This window comes from Fundulus heteroclitus, chromosome 22 (genome assembly GCF_011125445.2).
Source record: "Fundulus heteroclitus isolate FHET01 chromosome 22, MU-UCD_Fhet_4.1, whole genome shotgun sequence".
Taxonomy (NCBI): domain Eukaryota; kingdom Metazoa; phylum Chordata; class Actinopteri; order Cyprinodontiformes; family Fundulidae; genus Fundulus; species Fundulus heteroclitus.
In genome coordinates this window covers 9244466-9266072 of record NC_046382.1, presented here as the reverse complement: position 1 = coordinate 9266072, position 21607 = coordinate 9244466, and the positions used below count along the sequence as shown (strand labels likewise).

General features: G+C 40.3%; 1 protein-coding gene across 1 annotated transcript in view; it reads left to right on the top strand.

Annotated features, from left to right (window-relative positions):
- Window positions 1-3414: 3414 nt before the first annotated feature.
- The window catches only part of blnk (B cell linker), a 60991-nt gene continuing 42798 nt past the window's right edge, over window positions 3415-21607 (top strand). The window contains exons 1-2 of the mRNA XM_021316339.2: window positions 3415-4511; window positions 4662-4724. Of these exons, the coding sequence (XP_021172014.2) occupies window positions 4443-4511; window positions 4662-4724 (132 nt within the window). The 5' untranslated portion in view covers window positions 3415-4442. The remainder of the gene's footprint in view (window positions 4512-4661; window positions 4725-21607) is intronic.

Below are 21607 nucleotides of genomic sequence, written 5' to 3'. Positions count from 1 at the left end.
CTGTTGGAGCTGTTGCTGCTGTTGACTTTGTGTACTCCCTTTGTGTGCCGTACCATATAAGGTTACTCCCTGTTCAGTGATCCTCTGTACCTGCATGTTTTCCTGGATGGCGTCATCAAAGGAGTTACTGCTGCCATTAACTTTGTGATCCTGCTCTGTTGTTCTTTCCCAAACTAAGTATAAATGGTCCAGTGACCATTTTTTGGCTTTCCTGGACAATGCAAATAATAGGACTATCCCTAACATTAATTTTTTGTACCCCAGTTGGTGTTCCTTCTCATGGAAAGTCCTCATGGCTCAGTGCTTTCTATGGGTTTTTGTTCTCTAAACCCTGAGTGTAAACACCCATAGTCATGGCCTATGGGGGTTTACACTGAGGCTGGTTCTGCTAGAAAAGAAAAAGAGGTTCCTCACACCTGTTTCTCCAGATGACTGGATGGATTATAGCATTAACCAATAAAACAGTGCGTTCAGATGGGCTTCCTTGGGGAATGTTATTGCCAATTTGCATTTTAGGGTCAACTAAATTTGATCGATCAGCTGAATATGAACTGAAAATGGGGATTTGGACTGTAAATGGCCATACATCAGACTATTTGATCTGATGGTATTACAATTAATTTCAATTTGGTATATTTATTCACAATATGTGTCATCTCAAGACACTTTACAAAATCACTTCTATCAAATCATCCAGATAGATTGGTTAAAAAGGTTTCTATCCAGGGAAACCCAGCAGATTGCATCGAGTCATTCCAGCATTCACTCCTCCTGGATGGGCATGTAGCTACAGTGTACAGTCGCTTGCATTGGGTCCCTGACTTCACAGCAATCCCTCATGTCAACCACACATGTAGCAATGGAAAGGAAAACTCCTGTTGTTGGCAGCAGTACCTCCCTGCATTAAAGACGCGGTCACAGCTAAACAGAACGAAAGGGCAGATGTAGCTACTATGGAGAGGAAAAAAAAAAGAGAACATGAAGTTTAAAGCTTAAATAACAGTTTAAAAGGGGAATGTAGCAGAATGAGCAGCATCACTACAGAGATAGCTCAGGGTAACATGAGCCACTCTAACTATAAGCTTTGTCAAAAAGGAAAGTTTTAAGATTGGTCTTAAAAGTAGACAGGGTGTCTGCCTCGCAGACCAAAACTGGGAGTTGGTTCCACAGGAGAGGAGCCTGATAGCTAAAGGATCTGCCTCCCATTCTACTTTTAGAGACTCTAGGAACCACCAGCAGACCTGCAGTCTGAGAGCGAAGTGCTTCTGTTAGGAACATACGAGGTAATCAGAGCTCTGATATATGATGGAGTTTGATTATTAAGGGCTTTATATGTGAATTTTGAAATCTATTGAGGATTTAATAGGGAGCCAATGAAGGGAAGCTAAAATAGGAGAGATTTCTCTTCTTTTTTTTATTTGAGAACTCTTGCTGCAGCATGTTTGTGATTTTGGTCATTTGAGGCTGTCTTGTAAATATCTTGAGATCCTCTTACCAAGAATATGTCACAGTTATGGTTTATTGAATAAAACATAACTGCCACTTATATGTGGCAATTCTGCCCTTGCAAACTTTGTCTGGCAACACTTCTGTCCGTCAAGTACATCCACCTTCGCTCCTTTTTATATCTTTCCATGTAGATAATCAATGCAGTGCCAAACAGGAAGTGTACTTGAGCCAATGAGCACGTTTAATTTTGCATTAGCTTGTGTATGGTTGATCACAACCATTCAATGGATAACTTATTTCAAATCCTACAACAAAAAGTAAAAAAATTTGGCTAAAAGTAATGCTCACATGGTGAAACTGTAGATGCAGTTATATTTAAGGAATGTACTTCCTCTAGATTATTATTTGGCTACCACTTGCTAAATACTGGAAGATTTTCTCTATTTAGAATGAGAACTGCAGTGAGCGCCGTGTGCCAGATGTAGCAACATTGAAGGCAACACCATTTGTGTTCAAACGGGTAAGACAAGTGCAGGAAGCAGGAAAGGCAAAGAAAAAGTCCTGGAAAACAACATTATTTTAATAACACTATTATGACATTTTTACACAGTCTTAACCAACATTTCTCCAGGATTTCTAAATGTTTTTTTTAAATTTTTATTACTTCCAATTTTCACTCATTCATAGTCAAGTCGTTTTATTTCATATAGTGAAGGTCTTTTCTGAGGGGATACTCTATATTTGCTTTAGCTGGATCAGGCTCAGTTTTGGCATTTCCTGGCATAGAACCCTATTTTATACCCAGCAGTTAATTCCTACTTCCTCTTTGTACTTATGAGAATACCATTTTAGACTCATTTATTTAACTATTCCTTATCTATTTTTGTATATGGTTTATTTCTTTGGCAGTTAAAGCTGCAGTGTGGAGTTTGAGACAACGGTGGACTCGGCCTTAAAATTTGAACGAGAACACCTTACTGGTCCCTCCCCTTTGCTCTCTGCAGTGCTAGACCGCTCCTTCTACAGCTCATCCCCCACAACCTGAGTCTGCTGTGCCTCGCCAATGTTTACCTGTCTTTGTTTTCTAAAAAGGTGCCAACCAAGAAATTGGCAGTTTTTCTGTATAAAAAGGTTGTTTCTTCGCCATTTCTCCACACAGCTGCAGCCCACCGGCAATCTTGAGCTTGAATGATGAGGGGAGGGGGTGTGAGCAGCACGTACACAAGACTGGTTCTGATTGGTTGTTTCTGACCGGGAGCGATGTATTGCAGCAAATAACAGCAGGACCATTGGGAGGAGCCAGAGGAGCTTGATTATTTTTCACAGATTATCAGTCTCAGATTTTACTGTGAATACATAGAGATAGTTTTAAAAAATATGTTAAAAAATACATTTATACAAGTTACCTACTGCAGCTTTAATAAAGCAGTACTTTGTAATAATCTTAATATCAATGTGATTAAAAGTAAAAAAAAAAAAATGGAGGTATCCTCATACTGAGACAAACGATAGTTAATTGTAACTGGCATCTTCTTTGCAATAATTGATAGTAATATCTAATATTACAATTTGGGTTATTTTGACAGCCAATGATTTACCAAGCTTAAAGGATTATGAGTAAAAAAAAATGCAGAGTAAAAGGAGAATGTAGCATGTTAAGCATCTCTCATTTGTAACCAGAAATCGGTTAAATGAAATTGGTTAAATATTTCACACACAGCCATCAAAATGTGCATGCACTAAGAAAATAGGGGCCCATGATCAATCAAATGTGGTTAATTTCTTCATCTTTAAACCTACGTGAAATGCATCTTTAGACATGCCGATGTGCGTTGCAAAATAACAACAGACATGAAGTGGTGGTTTGACAACTTCACACGGTAAAGTACAATAATCTTGTGAGATTTCAATGTTATAAATTTTGAGGTGTTAATATGTCAGTCATATTTTGTCTTAAAGGACACGGGACAGTAAATGAGGAATTGCTTAATGTCAGGCTGGTTAAGCTTGTTTTTTTGTTCCTGTTTTTAAGAATCTTTGTGAAATCGGGTTTGATTTTATTTGTTCTGTTTTTCAGACATCTTTAGGAAGACTTTGCTATTTATACTTGATTCCAGTATGGCTCCTGTAAAATACCCTGTCAACATAATTTTTCTACTATGAAAAGGCAAAATGTGGGGTGACCACAGCAATCCGTTCACCACAAGACCTCAAACGGTTTTCCGCTGCTTCAGCTACACGGATGTTGACAGAGATGTCAGAAAGAATGTGGGAAAACTAACTAAAACATGTCAGTAGGCATTTCATTCCCCACCTGTTGAAACTTTATCAGAAATCCCACTATTTTAAGAGCTCACTTGTGGATTGGCTTTAGGAAATTTTTTGAACACTATTTCTGTTCTTTGAACTTTGTACAGTATTTCATTAAACACAATGGCAACACATGTGTTAGATAAAAGTACATCAAAGTGTAACTGAACGTGTCTTTTCAAAGTTATTATAAGAGAGAGTGGCTATATTAAACTGTGTTATATTAAACTTTCAAATCTGAGGTATGTGTTCAGTGTAGGAGTTGACGTTTTATATTTAACCTTAAAATAAAATTAAAAAATCTATACATTGTACATTTATTTGCCTAACAGTGAATCAACCCTGACCTGAGATGGGAAAACATACAGTATCTCCAGTATTGTGACATATTTGGTTTCTTTCAGTTTTAATATAGACACTTTTTTCAGGAAGTTCCAGCTTCCCTTTTGTCGATGCCGTAAGACAGTCAATGAGGAAATGTTTATTTGTGTTTAGTTACACTTCCAGCACATTCCATGTTTATGTATAACGAAGGATGAAGTGCATCTTCAGTCTAAGGTGACCTCAGTGTGAATACTCCTCCGAGCCGAAGCTGCGCTGGACCGTCGGTGCGTGGAAACTCCGTCAGGAACCACAACTTACAGAAGCGGGCTGCAGTCCAGAGGTTCCCTGCGGCGACAGACATGAACCTGCCGTCCAGAGAGGAGTGTGAAGGGTGGGACCAGGTGAAAGTGGCCCTGTTTATGTGCAAGGTGGGTAGAAAAAATATTTTTTAATCCGATGCAAGAAGCTGATGGCGTGGACCTGTTTTCCTCAGCACTTAGATGTTCGGGGGTTCATGTTGTTGCTCAGGTGACTGAGAGAAACTGTTACTGAGTTAGATTCTTTGTGATTACCATCAGAATAACATGCAAGACTGTGCTGCAACTGTGACCAGATTAAAAATTGATGGACTCAAACTTCTGGTGAGTCAGAATCTTTTTTATATATATAATTCTTGCTTGAAACTGCAGAAAAGAAAAAGTTTTATCTCACATTCAATTTATTTATATAGCGCCAAATCATGAAACATGTCATCTCAAGGCACTTTACAAAGTCAAGTTCAATCATATTATACAGATTTGGTCAGATTATACAGATTGGTCAAAAATGTCCTATATAAGGAAACCAGTTGATTGCATCAAAGTCACGACAAGCAGCATTCACTCCTGGGGAAGCGTAGAGCTACAGGGAGAGTCGTCTGCATTGTCCATGGCTTTGCTGCAATCCCTCATACTGAGCAAGCATGAAGCGACAGTGGGAAGAAAAACCACCCATTAACGGGAAGGAAAAACCTCCGGCAGAACCGGGCTCAGTATGAACAACATGTGGTTGCATTTAGTGTCCACCTTGTTCTCTAACATAAAAACTGACAGATTATCTCAAGAAATGATCAAAACGGGGATTATGCTATCAAAAGGGCAAAATAAGTGCGTTCCCTGCAACAGAAAAGAAAACAAACAGTTGAACTTGCTGTATAACATTTTCATTCCCCTTCTCTGTTTATTATGTGTATTCTGCTTTTTTGAATAATTAGTTAAATGTTACTTCACAAAACAGAAGAGCATAGTTTACCGTCAATGTAAATCCATACGAGCAGAGAAACAGAGGAGACAGGACACGCAATGAACAATGAGCGCTTTGAGCGCCGCGGCTCGCATTACTTCCCACAGTTTGGCCTTCCTCATACAAATGTCGGTAAATCTGTTGTAACTTCTGCTTTAACAATCCCTCTCAACGACTTGGCTCTGTTTATTTCCGTCGCATGTCTGAGTAAAGCCACTGAGGAGTCCCAGAAAAGACTTCAGGTGCAGCTTTCTTTATGTTCGATTCAAGATAAAAAATAAATAAATTGGATTTGACACAAACTAACTGAGATGCACTGGGATCTCGCAACTGAATTATACATGTTTATATGATCTGTTTGTCATTCCAGTAAAAGCTCCTGCAAAGCAAATAGCTTGTGGCCCAATGTGCTTTTCATGCCTGTTAATGTGGATTGCAAAGTATAATCATACCCCTTGAACCGCTGCACACTTTGCAACATTACAACCACATAAATGTGTTTTACAGAGATTTTGGGTGATAGACCACCATGATGTTTTGTAAAAGTATGAAGTGAAAGGAAGAGGATGCATGGTTTTCAAAATAAAAGGTTTAAAAAAAAATCAATAAAAATCTCTGAAGCGTCGCAAGCGCGTGTTTTTAGAGCCGGTCAATTAATAATCTGCAGTAACCTTTCTTCACAACTAGCAGTCTATTGGGCGTGTTTCTTAGGGTGACCAAACGTCCGTATTTCCCGGGACATGTCCGTATTTCACGTCCTGTCCCGGGCGTCCCGGTTTTTTTTTATAAAGTGAGGAAATGTCCTGTTTTTTAAATTACCTTCATTGGTACGTCACGCTGCGTGTGACGTAATCCTTGAGCCGCGTCAGTGTGGGCAGCCCTGTTATTAATCAGAAGATATAGTCCTCCCTCGCGCTCGTCGGCCGCGCTTGTCTCCCCCCCCCCGCTCTGCCGCGTTTGCCTTACAACCCCCCCCCCCCCCCCCCCCCCCCCCGCTCGGCCGCGTTCGTCCTTACAACACCCCCCCACCCCCCCCCCGCTCCGAGGTGTCCTGGTTTTCCCAAATGAAAATATGGTCACCCTAGTGTTTCTACCAGCTTTTGACGTCTTTGCCAGATAGCTTAAGCTCAGTGAAACTGGACAGAGAGCATCTGTGAGCATCAATTTTCAAGTCATGTCACAGATTCTCAATTGGAAGTAGGTCTGGACTTTGACTAGGCCGTTCTAACATAAATATGCTCTGATCTCAACCATTCCATTGTTGCTCTGGCTGCATGTTCTGTGCCATCTCAAGTCATTTCCTCTTTTAAAAGCTTTCTTCACAGGAAAACGTTTTACTCCAGTGTTTAGCTCCTTCCAGCTTTCCATTAACTCTGACTAGCTTTCCTCTCCCACTGCATGATGCTGCTAAACCATGTTTTATAACAAAGATGGTGTGTTTAGGGGCATGTGCAGAGCTGTGAAGCGCCTCACTGATGGTTTACTATTGATAAATTCAACCGCTGTGGAATTTGACTTGATGACTCAAGTCAGACTCGAGTCACAGATTTAGGCTACGTTCACACTGTAGCCTGAAGTGACCCAATGGGGTACCGCGCGCGAGCTATTTTTAGAAACACAACGTCACGATGACGTCACATCACGTGGTACGCAGTGGGGCAAACTCCGGAAACCCGCCGCTGTTTTGCTGTAAAAGAGACGTGCGTTAGCCTAGGTTTTACTCGGTAAACGACTGCTTTTTCCAAATCTAAGACCATGGTTTTTAAACATTGTTGCTATGGAACGTGCAACAGCGACTCGAGTTACGCTGATCGGCCGTATATGAAGGATGTTTTCTTCAAGACTGCCAAGGAGAAATGTGTGCGCTGGGACCGGGGCGGTCGGCCTACACAACAGTTCAACCCGGAAAAAGTTACCAAATTCAAGTACATATGTAGCAAGCATTTTGTCGGAGGAAAGGGCACAACCGAAGAACATCCTGACCCAATTCCAGCGACATCAAGTAGTGAACAGGTAAGACTATTTTGGTGGCCGACATGTTAATAAAGTAGCGCCTGCTACCATGACAGCATATAGGCTATCATGGTAGCAGGTGCTAACATGATAGCCTGCTACCAGGATAGCTTACTCAAAAACATTTCAAATGAGACAAACATTAAACATATACCCATTCCTGGACGGTGATTGCAAACAACAACAAAAAAAAAAACGGCCGACGCTGCCATGATCGCCGCGCAGGAAAAAAAAAACAAAGCTTACCGTTCATCAACTCGGCCAGTTTTCCAGTCTTTTTAAGCCCTTGAACCTCAAGCCATCGTTTGAGCTGAAGGTTGGTGTGTTCTTCAACAGTGCGACCAGTAAACCGTGTGCCTGGGACATCGTCTTGGGAAAGTTTAACGGCTGTAAAGTCGGTCATATCGCTGGTTCTGTTGCGCTTGTAATAGCTGGGTTATCCGTGCGTTCTCTCCTGTATGCGTTCTCTCCTGTATGTCCAACCTAAGCGGCAAAAGGGGCGTTGCTCTTGAGACGGTGACGTCACGTGCGCGGTACGCCATTCCGATTTTTTTTGCCCATATGCGACCTGGATCTGATCTTTTTATGACAGTCTGAACAACACAGATCGGATTTTTTCAAATGCGACCCAGGCCACTTGGATATGTGGTTCTGAATCCGATGCGTATCTGATCTTTTCAAATGTGACCTGTGTCTGTACGGCCGGGTCGCATTTATCCGACCTGTACGTCACCGATACTCGACAAACGTCACTATTCTGCGTCCTGCTATGCAGAAGCGGAAAGAAAGACAACACCCATAGCGGACTACAATGAGGAGAGCAGTCAAGGGAGAGAAAGCTCCGGTTAGAAAATAAATTAATTACCCCAAAATGCGCGGCAGCATTATAATCCATGTTTATTTCCGCAAACACTGAGGACGCTTGCTACGTGTGACGTCATCGCGTCCTCCAGTGCGCATGCGGGACACTTAGGTTGAACGCATTCAGTTCACACAGGAGATCACATACAAGTCGCATATATTTGAAAATGTGAATGACCACGCAAAAAAATCCGATTTCACAAAAAAAAACAGAATTGAGCATTAAGACCTGCAGTGTGAACGTAGCCATAGAGTCTTGAGGCTTTACTTGGTTACGTCATAAAAATACCTGTGCCTCCATTTTGACTTGAGTATTAATTACATTTGACTTGACTTAGACTTGAGCGTCTTTACATGAAATGACTTGATGCGTTCATGTAACTCAAAGATTTACCAAGCAAAAAGTGTTAAAAAATAATATATATCAACATGTATCATTTGTTTCCTTTTTATTCATTAACATTTTAGGAATACTTCGTTATGACTTGTCAATGACTTGAAATTTAAACCCTAGGATTTGGAATTGAGTTGAGAGCTGGGTTCACTCGCCAAGCTAATTAACCCAATTGTCGCCCTGATCTTCCCCTTCCCAAATCAGAAAGAGAGGTGATGTAAACACAAAGGAGTGGGGGGGGGGCACCACCTCCATATAATAGTGTAGCAAATGTAGAGCCGCTGTCTCCACTCCTTTAACCTTATTTTGTAATGATTCTTCTCTCAAAATTAGTCCACAAACTTCTTCCTGTTCTTCCTCGTCGGCCATGTTTATATATTCTGAACCCACGTTTGATTTCGAGAGTTTTTTGCGAGATTTCCCGTCTGACATCTGAATGTTGTTCATGTGTCGTGTGTTGTGCTTTCTGTTTGACCGGACACCACACAAGTAAACCTGATGTAGTTAAGATTTTTCATCTTCACGTGTAGGCTCTCGCGTGACCCCCATCACCATGGTTGGCTGGTAATACTTTGGTTATCCTTAGCAGTACTCGCAACAAATTATTGTACCAACCATTTTAAAAGGCACATATAAAGCGGACAACAGGCTGCAAAGAACCAACTTTTTTAGCTACTGTTTTTTTTTTTTTTTTTTTAGCTCTAACGTCAGAATATTAATCTGAAAATGACTCCAAAACCATATTTACCAAGTTCCAGGTGCAAGTCGGAAAAACTGTAATATGCTAATTGTTGTGTTCTGTCATTTACTGATAAGCTAGTTAAAGTTAACAATGCAAGCAGGTGAAAGCATGTTTCTTTCCATTTTATGTGTTCAGACACGTTCATCAATCGATGTTGCACTGTGACAATTGTATCAGACATTTAATGAGATTAAAACTATGACAAGAGCAAATAAAAAGCTCATTAGGGTCTCTACCACTGCTGTTAGCATTCTGCAGCCATATTAGATTTTGAGGCCAGAATTAGTCAGACAACTTTTGAATATTCCACTTTATATTCTAACTTTAAGATTCTTCATTGTTTAACTTTTTGAAAATGTAATGTATTACAACTAAACACACAGTGCTAATTGGTATATATAATCTCCTTTAAACATCTGATGCAGTTTGTTCACTAATGTTCTCTAACAAACCTCACAGAACCACTTGATTTTATTTAGGGTTATTATCTTATAAAAGAGACTGATAACATCTGTAGGCCACTTTTGATCAGTTTCTATTTATACTTTTTATTTTATTTTTGTATACCATAAAATCCCAATTGATGTTTGTGGTTGTGGCCTCACAAAATGTGGAAAAAGTTAATGCGGTATGAATAATTTTGCAAGGCACTGTACATATCCTAGCTGTCACACGCCACATGAAGGTAATAATGTACAATGTTTTTTTATTTACTCACCTTGAGCTGAGGCTTATATCTCTCAGGCTCATATATACCCTAAAGGAGACTCAACGGGGAATATGATCAGTCAAAAAAAATGATGAATGTTTCAGAGCAGAGGCTTTGATGTGCAAGGTGCTAGTGCAGAGCTGAAAAATACTTATACACACAGCATGAGTATTGACTGATAGATCCCACAGTGAGTGAGATTCAGCAGAGCTCTATTAGGCTAAAGTAAACCATTGCATGCTGTGAATATCTGCAGTCTTACTAACTCCAAGTCTACCAAACCTCTCCTCGTTACAAACTAATCAGTAGATGGTTGGTGCTGTTTGGAGTTTTGTTAACCAAATTATTCCTTTTTTTTTCTTTGGCAGGACAGTAGTAGTAGAGGAAGGCAACAATTTCTGATACTGCTTAGCTCACCTTTTTCTTTTCTTTTCTGGTTATTGTTTGTTTTGTTTTTGGAGTGAAATAATAATAATAATAATAATAATAATAATAATAATAATAATAATAATAATAATAATAATAATAATAATAATAATAATAATAATAATAATAATAATACATTTTACTGGTATAGTGGTTTTCTAAAAACACAAAGACACCTTACAAGAATCAAGTAAAATTACAAAGAGGACAGTTAAGTAGATCACACAATATAAAAGAAGAAGGAAAAAACTCTCAAAATACACAGAGCTGGAGAGCATAAAAACAGGACGTTTATTTATTTATTATTTTATTTTAAAAATAGCTTTATAATTCATACACATAAAACTAGCAACAGGACGTCAATCATACATGAAAAACTATTAGAAAAAGGTGAGTTTTGAGATGATTTGAATGTGGAAAGGTCTGTACAGTCATGGATGTGTTTGGGAAGAGAGGTGCAGAGGGTGGAGCAGCTGTGGAGAAGAATCTTTCACCCTAGGACCGGTGCTTGATTCTGAGTGGGAGAGACAGGAGGTTAGCATCTGAGGAGAGAAGGCTGCAGGCAGTGGTGTGATGGTGGAGCGGGTTGGAGAGGCAGCATGGGGCTTGGTTATGGAGGGCTTTGTGGGTGAGAAAAAGGACTCTGAAATGCCCAGGGACAGGGAGCCATTGGAGGTTCTGGAGAACTGGGGGGGATGGGATCATAGGAGGGGGTATGGGTGTTTTGTATGTACTGGAGTTTAATGAGAATTTTGGATGATGAACCATGAAGAATACTGTTACAGTAATCAAGTCTGGAGGAAATTAAGACATGGATGAAAGTTTCAGCAGCCGAGAAGGGAAGTCATTGCCGCAGACGAGCAATATTACTTCAATGAAAACAGGCGGTTCTTGTGATGTGGTTGATGCGGCGTTCAAAGGAGAGATTGTCATTGAAGATGACTCCAAGCTTGCAGATGTCATTGGAAGGGGACAAAGAGGTATAGACAATGGTGAGACGGAAGTTGTCGGTGGTTTTGGTAAGGGATTTGGGACCGATGATAATGATGTCTGACTTGTTGCAGTTGAGGTTAAGGAAATTTGAGTTCATCCATGCTTTTATCTCAGTGAGACAACTGGTCAGGGTGGAGTGAGTTCCAGTTGTAATGCATTTGGTGTAGATGTGGAGTTGGACATCATCGGCATAGCAGTGAAAGTGAAGACCATGGCTACGGATGAAGAAACCCAAGAGGTAGCATGTACAGGATGAAGAGCAGAGGGCCAAGCACCGAACCCTGGGGGACGCCGTGTGAGAGAAGCGCAGTGGAGGATGTGTAGCTATTGATGTTGATGAATTGTTGCCTGTTTGTGAGACATGGCTGTAACCAGGAGAGGGCGGTACCGGTGATGTTCAGGGAGGATTCCAGGCGGAACAGAAAAATGGTATGGTTGATGGTGTCGAAGGCTGCGGTGAGGTCTAACAGTAGGGCAATGCTGAGATGACCAGAATCTGAGGAAAGGAGGAGATCATTGGTGTCGTTGAGGAGGACAGTTTCTGTGCCGCGACCTGAACGGAAGCCAGACTGAAATGGTTCATTCAAGTCATTGGATGTGAGGTGGAGATTGAGTTGATTGGCAACAAAACGTTCCGATATTTTAGACAAAAAGGGGGAGGTTGGAAATGGGCCGGAAGTTGCTCATATTGCCAGTTTGAGGGACTGAACCTGAGCGAAGGGAGGAGTTGATAATGTCAGTGATAAGTGGTGAAATGACAGGGAGACGATCCTTGATAAACTTCGATGGGAGTGGGTCCAGGGCTCAAGTGGAGCTTTGCATGCCTGAAATGAGTGGACCAACTCCACTGGGGTCACAAGAGAGAACTGAGATAGAGGCTGAATGCTGGAAAGTAAAGAATCACACAGGAAGGACGAGACGATGGTGGTAGTAGTTAAATTACTGTAAATAGTGTCTATTTCTTGTGGAAAAAATGACTGAAAGGCATTGCATTTACTTACTGTGAAGGAGTTGGAGATGTTATTACTGGGTTCAAGGAGTTTATTTACTGTGGAGAAAAGAGCCTTGGGGTTAGACGAGCCAGAGAGTATGAAGTTTGCGTAATAGGTGGACCGAGGTGAGTTAAGAGCATCTTTGTATTGGAGAAGATAGTCGGTGTAGGCTTGGGGATGGAGAATTAATCCAGTTTTCTTGTTGAGTTTTTCCAGCTGTGGCTTCCTGGATTTCATTTAATTCAATTCAATTTCAATTCAATTTTATTTATATAGCGCCAATTCATGAAACATGTCATCTGGAGGCACTTTACAAAGTCAAATTCAATCATATTAAACAGATTGGGTAAAAAATTCCCTATATAATGGAACCAATTGATTGCATCAAAGTCCCAACAAGCAGCATTCACTCCTGGAGAAGTGTGGAGCCACAGGAAGAGTCGTCTGCATTGTTGATGGCTTTGCAGCAATCCCTCATACTAAGCAAGCATGAAGCGACAGTGGAAAGAAAAACTTCCCTTTAACAGGGAGGAAAACCTCCAGCAGAACCAGAACCAGGCTCAGTATGAACGGTCATCTGCCTCGACCCACTGGGGGTTAGAGAAGACAGAGCAGAGACACAACAAGAGAGACAAAAAAGCACAGAAGCACACATTGATCTAGTAATCTGTTCTACATTAGATGGTAATAGCGGGTGAGCCGTCTTCCCTGGATGATGTCTCAGATAACAGAACGTCAGACCAGGTGTACCTACTATGAGGAAAAAAAAGAGAGAGAGCAAAAAGTTATAAGCAGAAATGATGACAAGCAATGCATAATTGAAGAACAGTAGAACTCGATAGAGTGAGAAAAATAGATCCTGATGTCCTCCAGTAGCCTAAGCCCATAGAAGCATAACTATAGAGGTAGCTCAGGGTAACATGAGCCACTCTAACTATAAGCTTTGTCAAAAAGGAAAGTTTTAAGATTAGTCTTAAAAGTAGATAGGGTGTCTGCCTCATGGACCAAAACTGGGAGTTGGTTCCACAGGAGAGGAGCCTGATAACCTGATAGTTTAGTGGAGTTTGATGGTGTACCAGGGCGCAGAATGCCTGAAAGTGACAGTTTTGGTTTTGATGGGAGGCAGATGATCAAGACATGAGGAGAGTGTGTGGTTATAATAGGTCACAACGTCAGAGGACTCACCAGATGAAAGATGTGGGGAGGAGGACATTTTGGTGATAAGAGAGGCTGTGAGGGCAGAGGGAGTGATGGATCTGAGGTTTCTGAAGGTTATTTTGCGTTTGTCCTTGGAAATGGGAATGAGAATGGGGATGTTGATGTACCCAATAATTGCCAGATGGTCTGAGATGTCAAGGCTGAGGCTAGAGACCTGATGTATTGAGAGGGCGGAGGAGCAGACAGGATCCAGGGTGTGACCACGCGAGTGAGTTGGGAAATTAATACGTTGTGTGAAATTGAGGCAGTGTGACAGATCCAGGAACTCAGCAGCAGGTTTGCAGGTCATCTTGTCGATGTTGAAGTTAAAATCACCTAAAAAGGAGGACTAAAGGTGAAATGGCTCATTGTTGGGTCAGTAAGTAGGAGAAATCAGAGAGAAACAAGGGGTTTATCTTAGGGGGTGGATAAACGACAGCAATGACTGGAGGGGTGGGACCAGACAGTTTAAAAGCAATATGTTCAAATGAAAGAACGTCACGCCCCTCATTGAGCTTTCTCAATGTATGTGAAACTGGGGGTGAAACTGATTTAATTAAAAATGTGTAATTTATTTTGTCATCTTTATGTTTAGCCCCCGAGCTTCTATAGGGATTTCCCACACTGGCACACAGGGACAGCCACATTTATTGCCACCTTTTGTGAAGATGTTTAAAGTATCTTAACATAAATTACTCTTCTTTTTTTTTTTTTTTTTACCCTGTAGCCTGACCCCAAACTGCAAAATGCTCCAGTTACACTTGTTTTCAAGAGAGTGTTGGATATTGTGCCATCGAGTTCGTAGTTAGTGAGTAATCCATGACTGCTTCCCTTGGTTGTAAACAAGACTTACCCATAGAGACTCAGTTCTTTTATCTGCAGGGCATTAAGGCTGGAGGAGGAGCCAGGTTTATCTTGCCACTGCACACAGTCAAGATAACAGTAAGAAAGGAAATAAATTCCCTAAACTCCCCGTTAGAGAAATGCAGCTAACGGTTGATAAGCAATGTATTGTAACACCCTTTAGTTGCTTTCTAAAGTGGATGTTCAGGAGGCATGTCAGGAGAAAAAAAATGCTTTCTGTCCAACAGTCACAAACACGGCGAGCTAACCGAACACCACTGTGAGTCCAGGCGCAGCCGTGTGCTTTGGCCAGATGAGATTACCGCCTTTAGCTCACTATTAAGTATGGTGGAGGGCGTATGATGCTGCGGTGCGGACCTGTTTCTCTTCCAAAGGCAATGGGAACCTTGTTGAGCTGCATGGCGTCATACTTTATGTCAGAACCTTTTAGATAAAAACCTCAAAGCCTCCGTCAGACAGTTGCACTGCAAAAACAGAACTAAAAATAAGTAAAATTTTCTTGAAATGAGTGTATTTGTCCTTGATTTGAACAGGCAAATAAGATTATCTGCCAATGGGAAGAGTAATTTGACCCCTAAAATAAGATAATTAGATATAATGCACTTGAAATAAGTTGATGGAGATAAGTTCTTTCTATTTTAAGTGCAAAAATCTTATTCAATTGGCAGATTATCTTATCTACCTACTCAAATAAAGTACAAATACACTAATTTCAAGAAAATTTTAACTTATTTTTAGTTTAGTTTAGTCTGTTTTTGCAGTGTGAAAACTGGTTGCTAGTGGGTCTTTTTGGTAGGAATAAAGATCAAATCACCAAAGTAATGCAAAAAAAAAAGAGACAAAATCAACCTTATATCTCAATCCCCAGACCTAAATCCCACAGAAAAGTGTGGGGTGAGCTGAAGAGATGAGAGCATAAGAGAAGGTCGAGGAATCTGGATAATCAAAAGAAATTGTGCAATGAGGAATGATCGGAGATCCCTTTCTCTTTATTTTTCCTTCTGAAATGTTACACGAGAAGACTTAGTGTCTCGTACTGGCAAAAAGTGCTGAAACCTCTTTAAAACTCTAATCAACCTCAAAAAGTAAATCATAAATTAAAAAGGCATTCATTTTAAAAGCTATTATTAAAGCTTCCTAGCTGGAGATGTAGCAATCAGTCACCCAGAGGTCTGAATCAACCAAATATCACTGGCAGGTCAGTTTTATATTCATTAAACGCAGCAAAACTAAGAACTTCCACCAATTTCCTTCTATAAAATCATTAACAAGAAACATGCTTAGATTAACTGTTTTTGAGTTGGATGGAAAAACTGAAGAAAGTTTTGATGCATGAATTGAGTTAATCTTGTGATTGTGTCATTTGATTTTATATTTAGGAACTGCTGCCTCTTTACGGGAACATGATGGGGTTTTTCTTTGTCTTTTACGTGTGATCCACCATATTCTTCCATCACAAGATACACTGCACCAATTATACCGGGAATCTCCAGTCCAGCTCTTTTACATTAAAAAAAGAAAACCTCTTACAGAGAAAATATGGTTGTAAAAACATGTGGGGACCTCAGCTTTTACATTTTAAACGGGATAAAATTGTTACAGCGGTATGTTTAAATACTGGTGGGTATGAGCTGAGGAAATAGAGTGAAAAATCATTTCCAGCATATCTATCTGTCAGGTCCACTCAACTGCTACAGACAAAAACGGAGGTAGAAATATAATTAATTTCAGTATTGATTTGGCATTTTTGGTGCTTTTGAGTCCCCCAGAGAACATTAGTTGTGTATTTGACTATTTTTCAGCGGGAATCTTTTTTTTTTGCTGTTGATTGAGGATGAGAATCAGGGATGGAAAGACTGCTGGGATGTCATGCAGTAATGAAATATTACCGATCACAGGGAGCACACCTGCGGGGCTTTGCGTGGTCGCTTTTGTTCTGATTCCCATTCTGAATAATTCATCTTTAACATGTATCAGCTGCACCCACGGCTTGGGCTTTGTCTGCAAACAGTGCGACGAGCAGAGACGCTCAGCTTTTTGAACTTTAAACATAGGATTGTTAGATGTGGTAATAGTGTAAACTCAAAAACTAACTGGTTAGCTGAGAAATACAGCTCACTACACATCATTAGGTACCAAAACAATCCACTTTAAGAAGGGAAACGTCTGACTGATGCATCAGTGGTGCTGCCATTAATTTCTTTAGAAATATTTTTACTTGTAACATCCCTTTTTCTTCACAGATCAACCATACTTAAATTATATTATGGTTTCATAGTGCAATTGGGCTGTTCTAGTGGCTTGTGACAAATCTCAACTGGGAGACTCAACATGGCCGCCGCTGTCTCAGCTGGTCTGTAGCCTGCATCAACAATAGAGATAATAATACTGTTTACTAAATTACGTACCCAAACGACACTAATGATCTCCTGCTTTGATCAAATATCTCCGGAGAAGCAATATGCCCGCTGATATTCAGCGACACTGGGGTACTGTTTTCTCTGTGGCGACACTAGCGTGCTGGTTTTTGGCTTATAACTCAAGCCACTGCTGTGCTGGAGCACAGCTAGACAGAACCTGGGATGTGACAACGTTGTGAACATTTGCTGATAGCTCACGCGATCAGCCTGGTGTAAAGTAAAAACAAATCTGCTTAAATGGTGATTTTATCCTGCCTTCTGCCTTATCATCCCAAAGTGAGTGGAAGCAAACCCATCTGTGTTTAATTCACGTCCTTGTAGACATATTTTACCTACCTGTGAAACATTTCTGTGCCTCACAATGAACAGATATTTGACCCAAGAAATAATATGAGCTCATTGAAAATAAAGATTTAAAAGGTTCTCCTACATTATAACGTTTTTTTGTTGTTGATTGTTATGCAAAACGATCTGACCTCAAACATCCATTGTTATTTAGCGACCCTTACTAACCTCCATCTCTTTGCTACAGTCTGTTTTGGTAGATGGAAAAACTAAGCTAAGGTCAGCAAATTGTGAAACATGAAAATGACTGTACGCTGCATGTTAATATTCCATACATACTTCTTTAGACTATGACTTCCTGCTTGTCTCTGATTGGTTAATTAGAGGTTCTCCTCGCACCACAGCACTCTGCGCCCGCGGACAATCCGTGCTTTTTGTGTCTGTGCTTCATCCAATCGGATTAGTTCATAATACCTGTCAAGTATGAGTCTCCAGGTCACACCCCTAGCAGTTCAGATCTGCATACGCCAATGTCACTCAGACATGAACGGATGCAAACGGAAAAGTCAGACAACGACAAGACAGGGGAGAACGGTGCGGCAAAAGAAAGCTTGGTCATTTATATATTATTGTTTACTAAATAATATCACAAGGATCTCACCGGAGGACAATAAGAAGATTAGGGAACCGGGACAGGACTGTTTAGAGTTGAATATCCAAGCAACTGTGGATGAATTTAAAAAAAAGAAAGAAAGAAAGATCACCAGCAGTCACTGATTATCAAACAATAAAAGCACAAAGAACAATAATCAGTGCATTTGAAACCAAAATTGACTAAGAAGTAAAATTGTTTAAAATATACATCAAACAGCCTTGGTGTCAAACAGCTGTGAGTAGAGGAGGACGTTTCAAAGCTCTGGGTCAATCAGATATGGGACAAGGATTTATAATTGATTGTTTCACTCAAACCAGATACATATATCAATGTACATGGCTGCAAAATTTTAAAGCGATTTGTTCTGGAGGTGGTATAGTAAAAGAGACTTTGTTTCACCGTCGTTGGACCACTTTGTACCATCACTGTTTCTGTAGGGCTGGACGATAATTCAATAACAATATATATATTGATCGATAGACGTATATCGATAATAGAAAAAAAAGGTCAATAAAAAGTTCAATAGAACAGTTTTTCTTGTGCATTCTTGTGCATTCTAGCCTATCATGTAGATTAATATTACATCATTACATCCTACCAACAATCACAACGCAGACCCAGGCATGCTCTGTCACCAAGCTCCGCCTCCTTCAAAGAGGTCAGAGAGCATGCCTTCTTTTTAATTTTTAAAAACTTGCAGTTTTGGTAAAAAGTCGGCTAAATAAAGGGTTGAGTCAAGTGTTAACTCTTGTCAAGTGTTGATTGTTTCAGTGTTTAGATTTCCTGATTCAATTTAAAAAAAAATCCATGCAATTTTAAGAAAATTTTTATATATATAGCACCATTTCACAACACATCTCATCTCAAGGCACTTTACAAAGTCAAAGCCAATCAAATCAGACAGATTGGTCAGAAAGTTTCCTCTCTAAGGAAACCCAGCAGGTTGCATCAAGTCTTGACAAGCAGCATTCACTCCTCCTGAAAAAGTTCAATAGAACAGTTTTCCTTTTGTATTCTAGCCAATCATGTAGGTTAATATTACAATCATTATATCCTCCCAACCAATCACAACGCAGACCCAGGAGCCAAACTCCGCCCCCTTCAAAGAGGTCAGAGAGCACGCCATCTTTTTAATTTTTAAAAACTTGCAGTTTTGGTAAAAAAGTTGGCTAAATAAAGGGTTTAGTTTGAATTCAGTGTTTGTGTATTCTGTGTCTAAAAATAGGTCGCTAAGCAACAGCATAAAATGGGTAGGACTGCACTTAAATGATATGTTTTGAATTTGTTGATAATTATCGATATCGATCAATTTGATTTAAATTTTATCGACATGCTTTTTATCCATATCGCCCAGCCCTATGTTTCTGCTCATTGCTAAGAGCACAGCTCCTCTTCCAACCTGGCTTGAGTTTTCCTCTGGCAGTGAAATGTTCCCTAGTGTTGTGAACGCATGCACAGCATTGTGGCAGGACTCTGTTGTGAAAGGAAAACCCAATCGCAGTCCAGAATGGACGCGTGAGGTAGAAAGACCCAGAGACATCTCGACTAAATCGAAACTGAAAGGAAGAAAATCTGCTGGGAAAACAAAGAGAACGTTTCTGCGTGTTTTTACAGACATGTTTTATTTCTTGAAACATGTCTTGGCAATATCAATGAGCCCCGGTCATGCATAAATTGGGAAGGCTTTCATTTTGACCAATGTAAAACAGCTGGATGTCTTCATTGCTGCTGAGCGAGGGGGGATGTCGGTGGAAGAAGAAAAAGAAACATTTATGAGTTTTGTTGGACTAATTAGGAGCCGGGACGATTAAAAAAAAAAATCTAACATCAAAGATTTTAAATCTTGAATCGGGGTGCGCTGCAGGTTTGAATTTATTATACGTTTTCACTGATTCACACAGGATCAAAATCATACATACAGGTAGAAGCATGGACATCACCCGCCAGTGCCCTTCAGTATTCAGAGAAATGCCTCTCAGCCAGTAACTCATCAGCCACAGGTTTTTTAAGGCATCAACAGCGTTTTGCATTAATCTAGCTGTGTGCCCAACCACTGTTCTGGGAACAACCGACCGAGGGCATTTCATTTTAAGGATTTTCTGGCATGAACCCGGCTTTTAAGCCTAGTCTATAATGGTAAAATGTCGACACATCCGCATCTACAGTGAATCGGGGTTTAAGTGTTGCTGAAAAACCAAAAGATGCTAATGCTGTAAAATCTGCACCTGCAAGCTGGACTATTGGCTGCTGTCCCCATCAACTAGACAGAAAGCTTCTGGAGAAGTTTTTTTATAGTCAGACGAGGTCGAGATTGAGTCTCCGGATCAAATTAAGAAATTGTATGTATGTGTTTTGTGTTGGTTTGGGTTCTGTTATAAACTGTAGTTTTGATTAGATCTTAAAAATCTAGTTTGTAGTTCTGTTGAGTCCTACTGGGTTTTATTTACTTCCTGATTTTTTCTGTTAGACCTTTTATTATTTCTTTTGTCTTGTTTGGCATTGCATTTGATATGTGGGTTTGTTTTAGTTTCTCTCTATACACGGCTGAAAAACATTTAAAGTAAAGGAGTATGATATCAATTGAATTAAACTTGTGGAGTATTGATCTAGTTAGTTCAGTTGTAGAGGGCATTGTTAATCAGTGTCAACTGTTCAGGTGTTAATGAAATTGACAACAGATGCATTAAAGGGCAACATTAGATGACCCTAAAAATGGCTTTGTAGTTGGAGGCCACGGATATGTTTTTCTCCTCATTGTTTTACACTGCTTTTGGACGCTTGGAATATATAGCCTTATTTTATCATACTCAACTGGAATTTGGTCTTTTTGATATAGACATATAACATGGCTATATATCTTTAAATTAATCTCATCTGTTCCTTGTCAATTGTTAATTGTTTCATTGTTTAGGTTTCCTTATTCAATAAAAAAATTTCAATGCAATTTTGATAAAAATTTTATTTATATAGCACCATTTCACAACACATGTCATCTCAAGGCACTTTACAAAGTCAAATTCATTCAGATCCTCCAGGTTGTTCATAAAGTTTCCTCTCTAAGGAAACTCAGCAGGTTGCATCAAGTCTCTCCAAGCAGCATTCACTCCTCCTGAAAGAGCGTAGAGCCACAGTGGACAGTCGTCTGCATTGTTGATGGCTTTGCAGCAATCCCTCATACTGAGCATGCATGAAGCGACAGTGGAGAGGAAAACTCCACTTTAACAGGAAGGAAAAACCTGCAGCAGAACCAGAACCAGGCTCAGTGTGAACGGTAATCTGCCTCGACCCACTGGGGCTTAGAGAAGACAGAGCAGAGACACAGAAAGCACAGAAGCTCACATTGACCCAGGAGTACTTTCTATGTTATATGTGTCAGGGAGGCTCAGAGACAGGAGGACCCAGAATTCGACCAGACAACCGAGGTTAGTGAAAATGCAGGATTTAATGAGAAGATGTTGGCAAAACAGTAGTCAAAATCATAATCCAAAAACTCACACAGGGATATGGCAGAAAACGTGGAACTTAAACTCACCGGAGGCTAGACATGGAAAGACACTATAGCACATGACAAGAGATGACAATGAACTGGCAGGGAAGTGGCAGAGGGGACAGACTTAAAAAGGCAGGAGAACAAAGGAGAGAGACTGAGTCAATTAACCAGAAACAGGTGGAGGTAATCAGAGGGAGGGGAG